This window comes from Orcinus orca, chromosome 7, assembly GCF_937001465.1.
Source record: "Orcinus orca chromosome 7, mOrcOrc1.1, whole genome shotgun sequence".
Lineage (NCBI taxonomy): Eukaryota > Metazoa > Chordata > Mammalia > Artiodactyla > Delphinidae > Orcinus > Orcinus orca.
Genome location: NC_064565.1, coordinates 93,877,244 through 93,897,919, shown reverse-complemented (window position 1 = coordinate 93,897,919; position 20,676 = coordinate 93,877,244). Strand labels below are relative to the sequence as shown.

At 40.6% G+C, this 20,676-nt stretch overlaps 1 protein-coding gene across 8 annotated transcripts in view; it reads right to left on the bottom strand.

Annotated features, from left to right (window-relative positions):
* The window catches only part of UNC80 (unc-80 homolog, NALCN channel complex subunit), a 242,990-nt gene that overhangs the window by 25,644 nt on the left and 196,670 nt on the right, over positions 1 to 20,676 (bottom strand). For all 8 annotated transcript variants that reach the window (XM_049712089.1, XM_049712087.1, XM_049712088.1 and 5 more), the window contains exons 47-55: positions 17,508 to 17,678; positions 13,996 to 14,088; positions 12,556 to 12,591; positions 11,983 to 12,201; positions 7,337 to 7,537; positions 5,056 to 5,179; positions 3,972 to 4,097; positions 2,606 to 2,729; positions 1,661 to 1,867 (exon numbers count right to left, since the gene is read on the bottom strand). In XM_049712089.1, coding sequence (XP_049568046.1) covers positions 1,661 to 1,867; positions 2,606 to 2,729; positions 3,972 to 4,097; positions 5,056 to 5,179; positions 7,337 to 7,537; positions 11,983 to 12,201; positions 12,556 to 12,591; positions 13,996 to 14,088; positions 17,508 to 17,678 — 1,301 coding nt within the window. The remainder of the gene's footprint in view (positions 1 to 1,660; positions 1,868 to 2,605; positions 2,730 to 3,971; positions 4,098 to 5,055; positions 5,180 to 7,336; positions 7,538 to 11,982; positions 12,202 to 12,555; positions 12,592 to 13,995; positions 14,089 to 17,507; positions 17,679 to 20,676) is intronic.

Genomic DNA, 20,676 nt, shown 5'->3' with positions numbered 1-20,676 from the left:
TATTACTCAGCCATAAAGAGAATGAAATAATGCCATTTGCTGCAGCATGGATGGACCTAGAGAATATCATACTACGTGAAGTAAGTCAGAGAAAGACAAATATCATATGATATCACTTATATGTGTGGAACCTAAAAAAATGATACAAATAAACTTATATACAAAACAGATAGACCCAAAGACATAGAAAATAAACTCATGGTTACCAGAGGGGAAGGGGGGAGGGATGAATTAGGAGTTTGGGATTAACCTATACAAATTACTATACATAAAATAGATAACAAGGAAGGACCTACTGTACAGCACAAAGAACTATACTCAATATTTTGTAATAACCTATAAGGGAAAAGAATCTGAAAAAAAAGTTATGTATGTATGTATGATTGAATAACTTTGCTACACACTTGAAACTAACACAACACTGTAAATCAACTCTACTTCAGTTTTTAAGAAAAGGCAGAAAGTGGAGAGAACTGAAGATAGTTACCCGTTAAGTGTTTTCTCCTATCCCTGTCTTACATGCTAAGGTCTCTTTTCCCAGCATCCTCTGTACAGTCCTAAACCTCATGCAGGGCTCTGTGTCAGAATCTAGATTTTATCTGAACCCTACCACCTCACGTCTCTGGCCACCATGCCCCACACGGGCAAGTCCTATGCACATGCAGCCTTGTTTCTTTTTTTCCTTTTTCATTCTCATTGTCAATCACATCATTTTCAAATACATTCCTCAGTAATGCAGTCCAAACATCCCCCCGCCACACACACACACACACACACACACACACACACTCCAAACTCCAAGGACCTGAAGAACCTGTTTTTACCATTGTGTCTGCTTTCATCTTGTACTCCCCACCAAGGTCTGCTTTGGTGAATTGAAAAATGTCAGGCAAGATTTTTTCAGCTTCCTCCTTTTGAGATTTTCTGTTGTCAGTACTCCTTAGTCTCAGTGCTGTGGCAACAGTGGTCATTTCTCCCCAGCTTAGTTCATTCTAGTCAAGGAGTAGCTGTTAGTATTCCATGGGTCACATGGAATGGTCGAATACTTATTAGTACTCCACCCAGTCACAGCAGGGATAGGGTAATGGGAAGGTAGAAGTCAAGGGTGATGCTTTGTACATGCTGAAGTGGCTTCTCTAAATACTTTCTGGATTGAGGTCTTTTAAAATACTTTTTGTAGAGCATGGACTTGAGGACATGGGGAGGGGGAAGGGTAAGCTGTGACAAAGCGAGAGAGTGGCATGGACATATACACACTACCAAACGTAAAACAGATAGCTAGTGGGAAGCAGCCGCATAGCACACGGAGATCAGCTCAGTGCTTTGTGACCACCTACAGGAGTGGGATAGGGAAGGTGGGAGGGAGGGAGACGCAAGAGGGAGGACATATGGGGACATATGTATATGTATGGCTGATTCACTTTGTTATAAAGCAGAAACTAACACACCATTGTAAAGCAACTATACTCCAATAAAGATGTAAAAAAAAATAAAAATAAAATACTTTTTGAGTCAAGGTGGAACATAACTAAATAAGTACATATGTATATACATACATACATGTATACATATGTGTGTATATATCTATATCTTTCTATTTCTCTATTTCTCTATCTATCTATCTATCTACCTACCTACCTATCTAGAGAGAAGTACCCACCCAAGTATGCTGCTTGGCTGGTGGACTCTGCCAGCCCTTCCCTGCGCAGGTCTTTGCCTGCATCCCCGGGGGTGGAGCAGTGAGCGGGGGAGCTCTCCAACATGAAGCTCTTGCTTCTGGACGTGCTGATGATCCGTGGAGGCAGGAGCACATTAATGACTGTCTGCAGTAGCAGCTGCACCTCAGGCTGCTCCAGCCATGGGCTATCTGCCGGGCAGAGTTTGTAAGGAAGAAGTGGAAAGAAAAGCAAGTCACAAGGTAGACTTCCCACGTTAGACACAGAAAAATTCAGCTCTTTCTCCAATTCCAAACTAGAACACCCTAGAAATTCGAGTGCCTTCCCCACCAAGTACAGCTTCTCCTATGGACAGAAGCAGCGCTCCTGGTACTGGGTGTCTCCTCCATAGTCAGCACCCAAGGGTCCCTGCTCTTAGCCAAATCTCCCGCTTACCATTTCAATCTCTTTTCTGTTTTTTTTTTTTCTGCTCAAATACTCATAATGCACTGTCTTTATGTTTGAGATAAACTTTTCCTAAAAGAAAAAATCCCCCAAGAAGTAAGAGTAATGGAAACATATTGGAATTTAGTGACAGTGGCAGGATTTACACTAAACCTAGTGTCAGTAGGTTATCCAGTCCATTCTCTCAATTCACATCATCCTGTACTTCAGTTAATACCATTTTCTTAATTGAAACAATGCTCTGATTTTTGCTGCACTGAAATGCTTTTAAATAGGATGTATCTTCTAAGTGGAGCAGAGACAGTCTTGACCAAGGGCAGCTAAACTGAAAAGAAAGAAAGACTCTTATTTCCTAAGATACCCTTGTGTAAATCATTCAGATCAACTTCAATGACGGCCTTCATGGGAAAAGGAAGAAATAACAGCCTGACACTTAAGAAAACACAACAACAATGATAAATTTCCTTTAGTTAAATTAATCAGACCTTTGCTTCCAGATCCTACTGTGAGCACAAATGGGATGAGCAGATTTAAAAGCATCCCCTCCCTTCGCTCTTGATTGGTGAATGGGGAGATCACATGACTTAAAGGAAAATCTTCTTTTAAAGCCTGTGCAGCAATAATAGAAAAAAAGATTAATGGACCCCCTCACCCATTCAGTCTGTTTGTTTTTACACAGCATGGAGGAGACGGGGACTCCCTGATGGCTGCACCTGCAAACTAGGAGTTCAACTGTCATCTGTGCAGCGTCCAAGATTCACCCCAAACCGATACTTTACCATTTGTTTGACATAATTGAGAGCTATATACCTAAAAAACAGCAACATCTTGAATATCAAATGAAAGATCATGACACTTATAGTCTGGTACAAAAACAACCGCACTTCCCCATTCATTTTATCCATGTGTCCACCAATAAATATCATAGTGACCAAAGAAAAGGAGAACTTGCCGCCTGCTCCATTGGGGAGTTATTTAAAAATCCTCTCCCCTGTATAAGACCTTCTTCAAGCCAGAAAGCAACAGACAATATAAAAAGAAATAAATGATCTCTGTATACATGTTGTCAAAATGTATCACTTTAGGGATGTCTTTATTTCCCTTCTGCCTGGTAGCCACAGCGCTTGCTTAATCTCTTTTCCATCATCTAACCATTCTCTGGATGATGGACCATCAAGCTTGGTTGTCAGATAATGGATGGGTCGGTTATCCATTTACAGCCATTCTATACTTCCCATTGGTCAGAAAGCTTTCTGGTGATTTCTCACTCTTTAAAGTTAGGTGACACACAGAAATAGGCAGGGAAATTGGCATTCTATACTTTTTTGCTTTGGGAATGATTATTTTAATTTTAGGAAATAAAAGAAGTGGGAGAAAAATGATTTAAAAAAAGCACCCGCAATATTCAGCCCACAACCATTAAAGAAAATTAAGATATTCAAAGTCTAGTAATAATATTTGAATTTTTTTTACTGCAATTCTTTCTGCAAATAATTTAAAACCGGACTTTGAACATTACTGCCTCTTTTAATTAACAATTGTGAGCTGATTATCTGGGAACCATTATTTTCCTAAGGTACTGACACACGTTTTCAACGACGGAAGCGGCTCCTGAGGTTGTGGCAGGACTAAATGACTCTGCTATTTTTGAGATCTCAAGAAGAATTACAGAAGCACAACTTTAGGACCAAGCTCAGGGCTGAAGCTCCAAAACTGTAAAAGTCTGGAGATGTTTACACTTCTGTTTCACAGATTTTGCCCAGCCTTTGCAGAAAAATAAAAGAGAACACCATGATCAGGTGCCTCAACCAGCAACGTAATGAGCGTGACAAACAGGTAAGGCAGTCACACCTGTATCTGCAATGCTACAAGCCGGACAACAGCTGTGCTGAAGGGCAGAGGTGGTGAGAGATAAGGGCTGAGATGAAGAAGGGGTAATCCATCAGCAACACTGGAGGGTCCTACCACTCCCATCACCTGAAATACAAACAGAGCACATGACCAGCCTTGACTATTGCAATTTCATGCAACTGTAGTAAGGGAGTCTCAGTCAATAATAATAAAAATAATGATAATGATAATAAAAAATTTGAAGGTTGGGCATGTTACTTTCAATCTGTTCGTGTTGCCTTCTTTTGAAGGCATGTAATGTCTGGAGTCAGATCAAACGCTTACACTGGATTCAGCCAAGGTTTTGTAGAATGTTGCTCATAACTAACTATGTAAATAATGAGAGATGAACCCAAAACTGTTCTAAGCAGGAGACTGGACATACTTACTTGTGGACTCAAAGGAATGCAATCAACATTCTTTGATGGAGCAAATACTGACAACGATGATGATGGCAAGAGCTCTACTTGTGCTAGGCATTCCAGCTACAGATTTATTGCTCAATTAGCTAAGCAGCAGATTCTATTCAATGAAATGCTCTACCATGGTTTCCACATTGTACAAAACCTTGTCAGGACCAGACTCTAGATATTACATAACTGACAAAAAATTTTTTGTTTTCATGTAAATCCTAGACTGGCCAACCCATAATGTGATTTTTCACTAAGAAAGAAAAAAAAATCCTCTTTGCATTTTAATCTCCCCCACCCCAGACTACTTCAACTTCTAGCCAATTGTGCAGTCTCCCGCCACCCCACTCTCCAACTGGCAGCCCTCAACTCTCAGCGCAACTTGAAGAGGTCAATTGTCAAAGTAGTGCGTGGGAAGCAACACACCAAAATCCCATCTGTAGAGGGACGGGCCCCTTGATCTCCCCACACACTACCTTGAAATGTACCTCACTATTTTCAGTGTCACCTGAGCCGTCTGTTTTCATGGGTAGGTGTGTAGGTAGATAGGTTGACCTGTAAATCTTCAATTCAGAGAAATCAATAGCAGAGTTAAATTTTGTAAAGTTTCATAAGATTGCCACTTGGCTACTCACCAGATTGACACAGACATTGATCAGTGACCTAAGATGAGGCAGGAAGGATATGATTGGCTGCCTCTGGAGTGTCAAACAAACCCCTTCAATCAAATTGCTGGCAGGCTCCCACTCAACCTGTCGCCTGGAATACAATATAGGAGCCATTAGCAGCGTGGCTCCCTTCTGGAGACTGTCTGAAACGAGTGAATGAGACAGTGATTCTGACGCCATCTAAGACAGGATGGGTGTCTGAGACAACAAAATGTTTCAGAGGGGAGGAAGTTTACCCACGTTGTTCCAAAAGTACAGAGCACATTAGGAAGGGAAGAGGATACTGAAAACGTAGCAGAGGCACTCCTGCCCCACTCGACTAATGAGACAAAATCTATTGAAGAAAAAACAGAGATGATGAATGGGTGGCATTTCAAGTTTCCTGGTTTTAACTATGAGAGAGGGTATGAGACTACCATTTTAGGAAACCCATCATAGGAGTCATTACTCCCAGTAGAACTAATTTGACTGTAGGCTGTGTTTCTGAAATGTTTTTTTTATCAGACTACAGTTGATCTCATCAGCTTTTATACCAGACTGAAACTAATTAGATTTATATGGCTTAACTCTTGCCAAAAAGATGGCATTAGAGGAAAACAGTCTATTTAAAAAGTGTTCTTTCTTTGCCTCCTAAAAAATGATATTTTGGGGCTACATTCTATGGTAGTATAAATGGTGGTATACATAACCCAATTAGATGAATATGAGATTTTCTGTAATAGAAGACAATCTGGTCTGTAATTGTCTCAGTACTGAAGAGTCGTTTCTGTGGCCCCCTAAATAAACAAGTTGGGCTTTACTGAGATCAATGCTATTTCCTGGAAATAATTTCTAAGCTTATATTGCCTACCAAATTGAAATCTCTACAATGACAAAATGGAAACGTTCATACATGAGGATATGTTGACATTCCTGATGCTCAAGTAACCTACAGGTTAGGTTCAGTCAACATTTCTCTTGTTGAACTGAGATCACCTGAAGAAATTAAACCCAAGGCAACCCCAAATTCACAGTATGCACACCAAGAAAATTGCCTACAATTAATCAAGTCTATGAATTTGTCCAGACGTCTACTTTTAGGAAACCGCTGTTCTTTATAATGGGTTTAGTTATATGACAAATGAGTTAGCCTATGGAGATGTTAACATCTTTAGAAGAAACGTTATTTTAACACACCCTTGTGAGATTTATAAGACTGGCCATTTGCCAATAGGCACAGATGTTCCACTGGGACCACTAAAGAAAATAGGAGTGCTTTAAGGATACTCATTTCTATGCTACTAAAATAAATAACCTTGAAATAACATATAGGCATCCATCATCACGGTAGAAAAGAATATAGGATCAAACTGTCCATTATTAGAATAAAATCTTTCAATTTCTTTTTAATAAATTCAACAGCTTCTGATGGCTGCATAAATGAAAAGAGCACAGGATAAAACCTGGAAAAGTTCTGACAAATTGAACAGTAAATGCTACAGATTCTTGGGCAAGAGTTGCATTGATTTGGGGTTTAGTTTAACAGGACAGAAAATGGTCTCACTAACCCAAAGTGGAAATTTCCAAACTAGTGGGTTTATTAGCATTTATCAAGTGATGTATCTTCTCACTGTGGCTATAGGTTTCCAAACTGGGCTCAGAACTCCAGGTAGCCTGGTTCGGAGGCATCTGCTCACAGAAAGGCTACCAACTGATATTTCAGGCCACTGAGTGGAGGGCAAGCGGCAATAACATTGATTTAGTACCACCTGAATTAGGTGAAAAGGTGAAAATTAGGTATTTGTTATCAACCCTGAGAGCTCTTTAGCTGCTGCTTCACTGATTATCGTAAAGCTTGGCATTTCTATAAACTGGTACCTAAAATACTATGTTAAATACACATTTTTGAACATCAAGCTAATTTTTCTTCTCTCCTTAGTTGTTTAATTTATAAGGCATAGCTTGCCTTACTTTAAAAGGAATTGAAGGATACACATTGAATTTCTTATGTGTGTCAGATAAGGAACCTGATAGCTAAGAAGTGAATAGATTTTTCAAGATAAATATATTTTTTTGAAGAATATGTTATTTCCTCAAAATATAGGCCCTGCTACTTATGCTTTCGTATACCTGATTAGCTCTGCACATATAACCAACCGAACACTTTTGAGCCATTCATTCAACTGCGGATTGATCCACCACCTTCACAAATGACAAACTTCAAGTTTGAAGCTTGTAATACCAACAGCTGACTAGGAGGCCTCCTCACCTCAAAGTAGGCATCTTATGAATTTTGTTGAACATCCTATCCAATCTCTTTAAAATGAGGATAAGGGCTGGCCTCACTGCCTCGGCTGTCCAGTCGGTGATAGGGAGCATCTCCATGATGTAGCGTCGAAGCCCACGGCTCTCCATTGTCTGGGTGTCGTATGGTGCCAACTTCAGAAGGGAGTGTGCAATTTCTGCCAACCTAAAATGTTTTGTTTTGTTTTTAAAGAATAAGCTTAGAAAGCCACCATGAGAATTTTCCCACACAGCATCATGCTAATCACCCTCCTTCCAGCACACCGACTCCCTAAACTGGGAACATTCTGGCACATTATCTCATAACTTGTAAATAAACGTTTTAAAAAACAAACCTGGACACAATAAGGCCCATACATTTCAGTTGGTTGATATATCTCTTAAGTCTTTTCAATGTGTAGGTTCCCCCTCTTCTGCTCTTGTTTTGACATCTAGTAATTTATTTGTTGGAGAAATTAGCTGTTGGTCCTGTAGCATTTCCTGCACTCTGGATTTTGCTGATTGAATCTCCATGGTGTCATTTAATTTATCCTATTTCTGTTGTATGTAATTCAATTGGTAGTTAGATCCAGGGGCTAGATCAGATTAGGTTTTGATTTTCTGGTATGTGTCCTTCATAGGCGATGTGTACTTTCCTCAGGACGTACGTGATTCCCAGCTGTCACTCTTCATGATGTCAGTGGCTACTAGTGATCACTGCACAGATTCCTCAACTCATTAGAAGTAGTACAATGGTAATATTGTATCGTTCCTTTTTTTCCATGTATTAACTATAGCATTTTAATAAGAAGTCCTTTTGATTACTCCAAGAGAGACAGGACAAATGCTTAAAAAGAACTACAGTTTAAGAGCACCCCAGGTGATTCTGACAGGGACTCTGGTATAGGAATCAGAGCTAGGCCCTTGCCCCTCTACCACATGGATTGCTCTACAATTGCTCCGTGTGACTAGTGCCATGGATGGAGGATTCACCACTGCATGAGGCAGCTCATTCCATCTTTGGACATCCACACTGTGAAAAGCTCTCCTCATATTAGGTCCCCAAATTCCCTCAATATTTTCCTATGAGGCTTCATCTGGAAGCATGAATTCAATCCATCTTCTCCATGGCAACCCTTCACTATCAACAGTCACTGTCTCTTCATCCCCACTCATACTCTCTCCAGACTGAACATACACCTTGTCCTTCTAGAAATTGTGTGTGAGTGTGTGTGTTTTAAAGAAATCGTTTTAAACAGTCTTCACACTCTTTTGTTTATCTCTTTCTCACAAATGTGCCATGCAGAAAATAATGCTTTACTTTTCAGGTCGTTTGATTGACAGATAAAAGTATATCTATATACACATATTTCTTGGTGTACAGCGCAATGATTTGACTCACATACATCATGAAGTGACCACCACAACAAATCTAGTATATACACAGATTTCTTTTCCCTTGTTATCTTGTAGGTAACCTTAAGAAATGCTAGAGAAATAACTGATCTATTTCAAGCTTGAAAACAATACTTAGAGTTGGATTTGTGTCATCTGATGGATTATTAACTGAATTTCTCTCATCTCTGGTCATGTTACAAAATGAATAAGCTTCCAGCATAAAACAAAAATTTCCTTTAATACAGTCTTTGCTGTACTATCACATGAAAATCTTGAGAACACAAGGGAGAGATGGAGGGTGAGAAAGGAAAGAGGGAGAGTTGGAAAAAGGTGGGCGAGTGGGGAGAGAGAGAAAAATTCGTTTGCAGAGCTTACTGTCCTGCTATTCTACTGCTGTGGCAGCTTTGGTCTGAGAAAATGAGGTAATAAATTCCTTTAGGGTAGAAACTCTATCTAATCAAGAATGTTTTACTTGAGAGCCTTGCAGCCAATCATAACTTCTGCAAATGCAGGGGTACAGATTGCCTCAACACTCCTTCTTGGCTCCTTGATTCAAATCGAGTACTTCTTGCAATTATCTCCTCTATCTTTTATATCGTCCCATTTCTTTTTTTAAAAAAAAAATCATGGATACTATCCTTGATGGATACTATCTATTCTTAGGACTTTAAATACTACCTATAGGTCCCCAATTCTAAAATTTATATATTTAGCTCTGACTTTGACATACAGCCAAATGTGTACTTGATTTACAAAAGAAAACCTTAACTATACCCTGTGCTTTGGTGTAGGGTCAAAACATGTGGCACTCAGCAAACTCTGTTTGGCCAGAGAACGTGATGGGTCCATTTTTATTGAGAGCTGGTGTGAAATAGCATGAACAGAGGAGATGTTGTCTAAATAGTCCCTGGCATTAAAAAATTCTGCCTACCTTCCCATAGATCCAGGCCATGAAATAACTGTGCTCGTACAGGTTACTCTTGCTGAATTGCATCGTGACGTTCTGCAGCTTTTGGTACCTCCAGGCATCCAGTCACGTGAGACTGGCCCTTTACCTGTGACGGGATGTTGGTGAGGCTGCTGCCCATCACTCTGCTCTTTCCTTTCAACATGCCTCAACCAGGAGATACTTCTTGTTCTTCACATTTTAAAAGGGGGATTTTGCTTTACCAAAAAAACCTAGTTGTGTGTTTTATCTTATCGACACTATGATTTTATGATCAGCCATTTCTCCCTGTTGTTTTGATAACTCAGAAGCCCAAAGTCAAATTTACAGTTCATCAATAGTATCTAATGTGATAAAATCATGTAGATTTCCCATGCTAATCTTATCATAAACTATTTCCCTGCTAATTTTTCACATTGTTTCGACTCTCTAATTTGTAAATTGTATCCCTTTGCATCATATAATTTTCTGAGTTGCCTCAAGTACTTGGTAAAATAATAAACACATAAATACATGTGATATATAGTGCTTGCAACACCGCATTCTGTATTCTTACGTGTGCCTCACGTATTGAACTGTGATCATGTTGAGGACTAGGGCTTTATTTTACATCCCCAGTGTCTAGGACAGCATGTGGATCTTTCTCATTAGCGTTAGCATCTATTGAGCCCTAGATCCGTGCCAGGCACAGAGCTAATCATTTGAACTCCTAGAGCTCATTTAACCTTTAATAGGGTTTGACCTCTAGAGGGAGCTCCAGGCCTCTCTAACTCATGCTCTCCCCTCTCTCCAAATCCCTTGAGTGTAGATACAGATATACATAAGACAGGTACTAACCCATTATCATGATTTCTCCCCTCCCCCCCCCTTTTCACTCGATCTCCTATCTTTCAGGAATCTTTTCCCCTTTCTCCCACAAAATGTCTGTCGATAGTAGTGATTCTCTGACTCTGGGAATGTGATGTACAATTACTCAGGTCAGCTAGTCATTATCAGTAGGAAAGGAGGGGAGATGGCCTGAATGGAGCACGGAGTTACTATGGCAACAGAAGCCTAACACTTCAAACTTTCCTCGCCTTTCCCAGTGCAGGAGCTGAAATTCTTAGTGCAAAATAAGTTCTTCCCCATCACAGCACAGCAGGGAGTGTGAACACATGTGACGCTCTAGACTTCTGGGTGTGTGCCAGTAACTCAGAGAATGTGAAATCAGTCTGGAGGATAAAGAGCCTGTGTTCTCCAGACATTTCTGGCTTCTCATTTTCCCTCACTTAGTACTTTCTAAATTTTTCGAGGAATCATTTTAAGAAAAAAAAGAGACGATAATCAGGAAATTGGTGTGTTTTGCCAAATTGCAATGTTATTGCTGAAAGGCTAGAACTTAAGCCTACCTTTAGTTTTACAGATATACTAAACTTTCCAAGTGAATATTTTGTTACCAATGGAATTTTCCTTTCAAGGAATTTTTATGATGCTTTAAAAACTGTTACAAATCTAAATAGAAGATCATCTGGAATCATGTTCCTTTTAAGAATCTGAAAATATAGACACAGCCTTTATAGTTTGAAGCAACAAGTGACATGACATCTCCTTAGGAAGAAGGAAACATGAGTGCACAGAGATATAATTCTGGGGGCTCTCCCTGACATACCAGGAGTACAAATTTTTAAAGGATGACTGGCCTCATCTAGTGCAGAATTTTTACCAGGACACTTTTTCGAAACATTGGAAGGCTATCATGTACAACATGTATATAAGGGATCTCAGACTCAACCAAAGTGTGGCTCCGAGTTAAAACTGCTCCTTCCCTGCAGGCCCCTCACTGAGTCCTCAGATAGTGTAGCGGCAGAGCAAGTCCTCAAGCAGAAAGTAGCTGTGCATTTTTTTGCGTAAAATAAGAGAGAGGGGACATTGGATTCTTGTGAAAAATTAGAATTTGTGCAGTAAAGAGCATGTGGAAGAAAGCTACTTCCCTATGAATTCAGGTGATGCAATCTCCCTTTCACTCTCTTTTACTAAGGAGCAAATATATCAACTGGGCTTTTCCGTCTTTAAGAACATTTCCCCCTGTCCACGCTAAGATCCTTTTCCACAGACTTAACATCTATTTTCCCAGAGGGCCCTGTTTGATGTGCATCCAAGCTACAGGAGACCAATCAATTTCAGCCAGTTTCAAGTTTTTATCCTGCCCCACATTTATCCCCCCACTGCATACACCCCTCCCCAACCCCCTCCAGACATCCGGCCCAAGCTGTGTGCACACTCAGGGGCAGAGACAATGAGGACAGTACCTCATGTGGGACTTCACGTCCAACAACTCCAGGGCAGTGACCCGCGGTTCCCCGGCCAGGTTTTGCAAGATCTTCAGCCTGGGCCCGCAGTGCTTGTAGAACTCCGTGCAGATGTTCAGCAGCGACTCCCGGGGTCTTCTGAACTCCTCCCGAGCAAGCCGTTCATCTAGTTCCTCTCTGGGAAGGCCCTGCCCTTCCTCCAGTAAGTGCAGGTTTTCTCTGGGGAGTTATAAAAGTTTAACTGGGGGTCTGGGAAGGTGTACGGGGGGCAACTATGAGAGGAAGGTATCACACTGAAGAAAAATATGATGCCTTAGATTACATGCAAGTTAATGAAGCAGCAGGGCGGGGCCTAGGAGAACCTTATCGGAAGGATCGAGAAAGTTCATCATCCTGCAAGAGACTGTCATCCCAAACTGCAGTGGCTTTCCATTAGCCACTTCCTGAGGATTTATGCAGAAGTGGGATGCCATGCCTGAATGAAAAGAAAGCTGACGGAACCATAACCCAGCTCACAAGGCAAATTATCACAAGATGACAGAATTAGTACAAAATTAGGTTGTCTTTCTGTACCTGATAAAGTGCAGTTTGGCGCCTTGTTCCTGGTACCTGGGAGTCAGAAAAACAGTCTGCGTAACTATTAGAGTAAGAGCAGGGGCCCTGTGGTGGGGCCTCTTGACGGCTTTTTCTTATGAGAAGCCTTTGAAGTTACACATTTTGGTAAGCTCCCTAATACACACATGCTAATCCTAAAATATAAAATCTTGATCTTTCATTTGCCTACCACATATGCTGCAACTATAGCTGCCATGAACGCTGTTCCATTGCCAGATAATTTGTAGAAAGACAGATACTCTAAAAACACACACAAACTCATGGAATGTGGTCAAATGAAGGAAATTTTGGAAAACTTTCAAGGTGAGGTGAATCTAAGTTGCAGTTTTAACATCATGTGCTATATTTTAGGAAGAAATATGGCTGACTTCCTTTCAGTTCTAGAGACTTCTTGCTTTATGAGTGATGGGTAAGAGGACTTTAGAAACCCTCTTTCTCTGGGCACCTTTCATCTAGTGTTGAACATAGCTCAGTAAGCTTAGAGAAAACCCCTAAATATCCCTTAAACTCATTACTCAAAACCCATATAATCATTTTCCCCTAATGTGAGAAATTGAGGTAACACTATCACATCAGATAATTTATATCTGATGTGATAGTTTGGAACTTATTTCATTTTTAACATAAATATATGATAAGCAGGGAATTTACATAAATAATGATATACACTTAAAAATGTGCTTCAGAGAAAATAGAAAATTATTCAGTTTTTCCTTATAATCTCTGCTAATTACTCCATACTGGGAAAAGAGAACTTTCTCCCTAGCTGATTTTGGGTTTGCTGTGTCTTAAAATCTTCCTTGGAGGAGGAAGCTAATTAAACTTTTATTTTTGTCTCAGAGTACCTAGAGGTTAACCCAGGGAGAATGAAGTAAAGTATTAACTAGTGCAGCCAGTGTCTGAGTTGCACCAAGAGGGAAGGTGATTAAGTCAACAACCGTGAAAGCATCAGTTAAGGGGCTAAGTCAAAGCTTGGATGAAATGTCTGTAGAAAATCCGTCCAGATGAAAGAAAGGTGACTGCACAACTGCCCTGGAATGAGAAGCCACCTCCTGATTATTATTGTTTCCTTTGCCTTTTTCTTGGAGGCAAGTGAAACAACACTGGAATAGTTCAAAGACCACCCAGGAGGCAGAGAACATCTTGCATGTTCACACAAACAAATGGACATAAATGCCACTTTCTGAAGGTGGCTTACTTCTCTTCATTTACAAAGGTGACAACTGCAAAAAAAGCCTAGGTGTTTTCGTGTAACTCTCAACTCTCACCTTCTTCTCTTTTCCTTGGAGATTTTCACGCTCAATATCGACTATTTTCAGGATTCCTTTCACTCGCAACAGCTGAGATTCAGGTTGTACGACATTGAGAGACCACAGAAGAATAAAGCCAGTGAATTACCTGGTAGTCACCCCAGACGACATGGTGTGGTTGGCTGTGGTGGCCCCTTTATGACCCTGGTCACACCTGCTCATCTGGGGGGCCGTCATGGGCCTGCAACAACAGTAACAAAACCACAGAAGTGGAGACACTTATGAAACCCTCCAGTTACTGCAGCTCACACAAGCTTGAAGCTAGAAGCTTACAAAGACTTTGGCCTTTTCTGTCACACTCCCCTGCTGAGTCTGTCCTGGAAGGCACTTTAAAGGGAACACTGATTCCCAAGGGTCTATAAGCTCACCATGATTTAAGGTCTTTCATTTCTTGGTCCTGAGTAATAAACAAGTACTCTTCAGACCAGACATTCATGAAATCAGACTTCTAAGTCTGTGCTGATTAAGTGAGTTAAGAGTTCATTTTTTCAATTCCACAGGTACCAGGAAGTTAGCCATTCTAGACAGTAAAAAAAAAAGATAAGGGTGTACATATCATTTAGGCCACCTGCTCCATAATCAACCACTCTGTTTTTCTGAGAAACTATCAAACAAGGAAAGAATCTTTCTAGTCAAAGTTAGACCTAAGTCTGTGTCTTTATTCCTGTCGTAGAGAATGGAGTTGAGGACACGGGGACGGGGAAGGGTAAGCTGGGACGAAGGGAGAGAGTGGCATGGACTTATATATACTAACAAATGTAAAATAGATAGCTAGTGGGAAGAAGCCACATAGCACAGGGAGATCCGCTCGGTGCTTTGTGTCCACCTAGAGGGGTGGGATAGGGAGGGTGGGAGGGAGACTGCAAGAGGGAGGAGATATGGGGATGTATGTATACGTATAGCTGATTCACTTCGTTATACAGCAGAAACTAACACACCATTGTAAAGCAATTATACTCCAATAAAGATGTTAAAAAAAAATTGTACCTAAGACTACCCAGGGAAGTGAGTAAATTAGTATCTATTGTTAAGTCAGTAATTTATTATAGATGCTAAGAAACAGGTTCAAATGAGCTCATATATAGGTAAACTGCGTCTGTGTCATCTGTGACGTGGAAAGGAAGATAAGCCCTTTCAAAGCAATTGCTTACACGAACTCTTTAAAGCTTGCTTTTGTCATGCTCATTTTCTGTATGCTGGTTGTGGCTGGAGAGTAACCTTTAAAAATCGCCCCAGACCGTCTCTTCGGTGCCTTTGCTATAGGGGGCAGCATTTAAAGCTAGCCCCAAGACCTTCCCCCCACTGCCCCACTGGTGTTACTCCCGTTATCACGCTACATCATATGGCAAAAGGGAAACGATCTGGGTAGGCCTAATCTCATCACCGGCCCTTAAAAAGCAGAAAGTTTCTCTTGGGAGGGGCAGACAAATTTGAAGTCTGAGAAGGACTCAAGGCATCCCTGCTGGCTGGACAACTGCGGGGCCCTGTAAGAGGGAATACAAATGTCTTCCAAAAGCAGAGAGTGGCCCCTGGCTGACGGTCAGGAAGGAAAGGGGACCTCAGACCTAAAGCGGCCTGGTGCTGGATTCTGCCAAAACCCTGAATGAGCTGAGAAGTGGATTTTTCCCCAGATCGTTCCAGTAAGAGCTCAGACCAACTGACATCTTGATTTTGGCCTTGCAAGACCCTGAGCCGACAGATCAGCTGAGCCTGCCCCGATTTCCGGCCTACAGAACCATGCGATGATAATAAACGCATTCAGTTTTAAACCTCTCAGTTTGTGGTAATGTGCTATGCAACAATGGAAAACTAATACTGATACACTTGTAATATACTTGTTTCTGTGTTACTACCTATAGAACGGTTAATTTTTTTTCATGAGCAACTACATTAGGACTGTGGAAGTGAAGTGGTATTCTTCTCATTTTCTTTTCGTAAAAACAATGGAGCCAATTTTGTTGTGAATAATTACAGCCAGCCAATGAGGCTAGCCTTCCACTCCATCTTTTGAATATTAAATACATGGGAATATTTAAGGCCACAGAATTTCAAATGTCAGAGCTCCATCCATAACTCTTTGTGGAATTTTTGGTAAGTCAGTGTTGGAGAAGTTAATTGACGTATCCTTATAAAAGGGAATAGAAAGCATCAACACTGTGTACTGTAAAGAGAGAGAATCAAGTGGCCCTTGAAGGAAATTGACTGCTCTTCTCTCCTCTAGTCACAGGAAGGCACTAGTGACATAACCAGGTGGGTGCAGAAGGGAGGGTGTAAGTCACGTATTTCTCCTTGTAATGTTCTTCCCCCTCAGACTTTCAGGAAACCATCATCAAAGCACTGGGGGCTGTTTCTCACTGCAGTTTGTCACTGCTCCCTATTCCACTGCTTCCCATCCCTTCAGATTAGATGCACGCGGGCAGTTCAGCAGAGAGTCTACCCAAGGCTTTGGGCTATGTTCTGCTTGCCTCGGTTGGCAATGTAGTGCAAGATTAGGAACTAAACATAGGTTGAACTTAATGAATAACAATCTCACTCCCCCTCTCACTTGCTGGTGCACGCTGGAAAAGTCCTCCCTGGACTGAGGGGTTGCAGCGAGTCCCCTCACCAACTGAGCAAGATGGGGCTGGAGAAGTTGGTGCCTGTGACGGGAGTAAACCATAGAATTTTAGGCTAACAATATGGCCAAATGGGATGGAGAAGCAAAGACATCGATGCAGAAAGACGGCTTCCCCACCTCCACCCGTGGGGAGGAACGTCTCCTTCCAGCTGATTTTAGATGACAATGGAAAAGGAAAGCCTATCACTATATAGTGTCCTGCATCTACCACCCCCACTCGCTCTATCCTTGGTACACAGACATCCCCCCGGCCCCGCTAATGCCCCCACCCGCCAACGCCTGCCCAGGCCTCATCTATCCAGCCCTTCCCTGACACAGGGCAGCTCAATTCCTCTGCTTCTGTACCCAAGAATCTGGTGACAGGGCTAACTTCTTGGAACTTTGTTTAGGGCTGAACCCTGGTGTCAACTGACCTTTCCAATCCTAAATCCCTCAGTCCCCTCTCTCAGCACTCTTGAGTCCTGTCCGACAGAGAATCTATCAATTCTAGCATTAGAATAAAATTTTGTAGTTTATGTTTGTTATGTAGCTTCTGAAATTAAAGTAAAAATAAACCCAGCTCTTTACAAACAGGAAAATAATAAAAGAATGCTTAGCTGAAATTGCAGACATTTCATGTCTCGTAAAAAAAGAGCTAATAAAAACGTGGATCACATTTTCATATTCACTAAATTAGCCCTTTTACAAAAGATTTGTTTACTGCTGGGTTAAAACTGCCACAGAAGCTCAGCAAGCTACATGTAAATGTGTGTTTAGCAATCATGGTAGAATAATAATACTAACAATTATTATTATTATTGTCATCATCATTATTATTATTTAGAGTACTGAGCACTATTTATCTAAACAACTTAGGGAATGCTTGCAGTTTCAGCTGAGTTTGGATAAGTTATCTGTAAATAAAAACTGGGTTTTAGAGATTTTCATCTTTTTGGTGGATACATAGAGCTTATGGCTGTGGCTATTTCTGCCGATGGGATTACCTGGTGAGGACCTCTACGCTGTATAAAAGGGCCTGCAGCGATGTCGCAAGAGCAGCCATGGCGGCGATCTCCTCTCGGGCAGCGGGCCCTGTCTCCACTTGTGACGTTTGCCTCTTTAGCTTTTGTAGGTAACATGGCACCAAAGCTTCCAAGACCATCAGCATCTGAAGACTTTAATCAACAGATAGAAAAACAAATCACGTTTTTACACCCTACTTGATATTCTGGAGCATGGAGAAATGAAAAGTCTCTAGAGAGTTGGAAAACTCTGAATCCCCTTCCCACACCACCCAAGTCAAGAGTAATTAAAGCTGCTGGAAATATCTACCAACACTAATTAATTAGTTAATTAAGCACCGGATAAAAGGTGATAAAGTTCTGCATTTAGGAAGAATATTATCTACTTGGGAGAGTTAGCATATATACAATTGGTTGAAAGAACAATAGAATGGTGACAGGTAGAGCTATTCAGTCAATCAGAGAAACAAGCTTCACAAAAATCAACAAAGCTTCCATTCAGTAATTTGTAACAAATCTGAGACAAAATAAAACCCTTCTTGGGCTTCCCTGGTGGCGCAGTGGTTGAGAGTCCGCCTGCCGATGCAGGGGACACGGGTTCGTGCCCCGGTCCGGGAAGATCCCACATGCCACGGAGCGGCTGGGCCCGTGAGCCATGGCTGCTGGGCCTGCGCGTCCGGAGCCTGTTGCCCCGCAACGGGAGAGGCCACAACAGTGAGAGGTCCGCGTACCGCAAAACAAACAAACAAACAAAATAAAACCCTTCTTTAGGAGTCTGGCTTCTTAAAGCTTAAGCAAGTTTACAGCAAGAGTCTGGTCTGGAAACAGTCACTGTGATACAGGTATGAAAATGGCTGCTTACTAGTGTGAATAATTTAAAAATTCAGCTATATTTTGCTATCAAGAGACATTAAATATAAGTATATAGAAATGTTGAAGGTGAAAGTAAGAGCAAACACCAAAAGAATGCTGATGTAACTACTATGTCAGACAAAACAGACTTCAAGGTAAGTTAAAGATGGAAATTTCATAATTGTAAAAGGACATATTACCAGACATCAGACTTTTTATAAAACTATCATAATTAAGACAGTATAATATTGGTGCAAGGATAGACAAATAGATATGTGAAACAGAATAAGGAGTCCAAAACAAATCCACAGATACTTGATTTATAACAAAGATGACACTGCAATGCAATGGGGAAAGGCTAGTCTTTTCTATAAATGGTGCTTGGGTCTATTGCCTATTAGATACCTCTATGGGAAAAATAAACTTTGGCCCTTACTTTACACCATACCAAAATTAATTCCAGATGGCTTGTTAATCTAAATGTTAAGATAAAAACAAAGAAGCACCTAGCATATAAGGGGATATATTCATAACCTTGGGTTAGCCAAGATTTCATAAGAGGACACAGAAAGCATTAAAAAATAGGAAAAAGGTGATACATTGGACTGTATTAAAATGAAGAGCTCTGTTCATCAAAAGACAACCTTAGGGGAGTAAAATTATAAGCCACAGAGTAAGAGATGTTATTTGAAATACAAGTAGCCAGTGGTGTGCTGGAATGGCTAAATAACCAGTCAAGAAGGCCTACTGGACAACCCTCAGGATGGGAGAAAATATTTGCAACTGAAGCAACTGACAAAGGATTAATCTCCAAAATATACAAACAGCTCATGCAGCTCAAGATCAAAAAAACAAACAACCCAATCAAAAAATGGGTGGAAGACCTAAACAGACATTTCTCCAAAGAAGACATACAGATGGCCAACAAACACATGAAAAGATGTTCAACATCACTAATTATTAGAGAAATGCAAATCAAAACTACAAAGCAGTATCACCTCACGCCTGTCAGAATGACCATCATCAAAATATCCAAAAACAACAAATGTTGGAGAGGGTGTGGAGAAAAGGGAACACTCTTACACTGTTGGTGGGAATGTAAACTGATGTAGCCACTATGGAGAACAGTATGGAGGTTCCTTAAAAAACTAAAAATAAAACTACTATATGACCCAGCAGTCCCACTACCTGGCATATACCCAGAGAAAACCATAATTCAAGAAGATACACGCACCCCAAGGTTCACTGCAGAACTATTTACAGTAGTCAGGACATGGAAGCAACCTAATTGTCCATCAACAGAGGAATGGATAAAGATGATGTGGTACATATATACGCTGGAATATTATTCAGCCATAAAAAGGAACGAAATTGGATCATTTGCAGAGATGTGGACAGACTTAGAGACTGTAAGACTTCACTTCATACAGAGTAAAGTAAGAGAGACAGAGAAAAACAAATATTGTATATTAACACATATGTGGAATCTAGAAAAATGGTATAGATGTTCTTATTTGCAAAGCAGAAACAGAGACACAGACATAGAGAACAAACGTATGGATACCAAGGGGGAAGGGGGGGACGGGATGAACTTGGAGATTGGGATGGGATTAACAGATATACACTACTGATATTACGTGTAAAATAGATAACTAATGAGGACCTACTGTATAGCACAGGGAACTCTACTCAATGCTCTATGGTGACCTAAATGTGAAGGCAATCCAAAAAAGAGGAGGTATATGTATAGCTGATTCACTTTGCTTTACAGCAGAAACTAACAACATCATAAAGCAACTATACTCCAATAAAAATTAATTTAAAGAAAAAGGCCTACCATAAGCATCTCTTTCCAACACCACATTCAATGATGTCATTCTGGTATTTTGTATTCAGCAATTGCTACATATTGGCAAATTGGCAATGCTACACATTAGAAACTCTTTCTCCCAGAGAGCTGCTTGTTAAATGTTTACCAGCAACACCACTCTATATAAGTTAAAATGTATTTATATCACACTCTTTAAAAAAAATTCTATATATCAAATAAAAATGACTGATAATCTCATTTAAAAATGGGTAGAATACTTCAATAGGCCCCTTGCAAAAGTAGATATCCAAATTCCAGTAAACAATCTGAAAGGCTTCCAAACCTTTTAATTTGCTGGAGGGAAATGGAAATCAAAACCACAATGAGAGATCACTATACGCCAACAAAAACAGTTAACATAAAAAAGACTGACAATACAAAGTGTTGATGAGGCTGTAGAGTACTGGAACACCTATACACTGCTGGTGG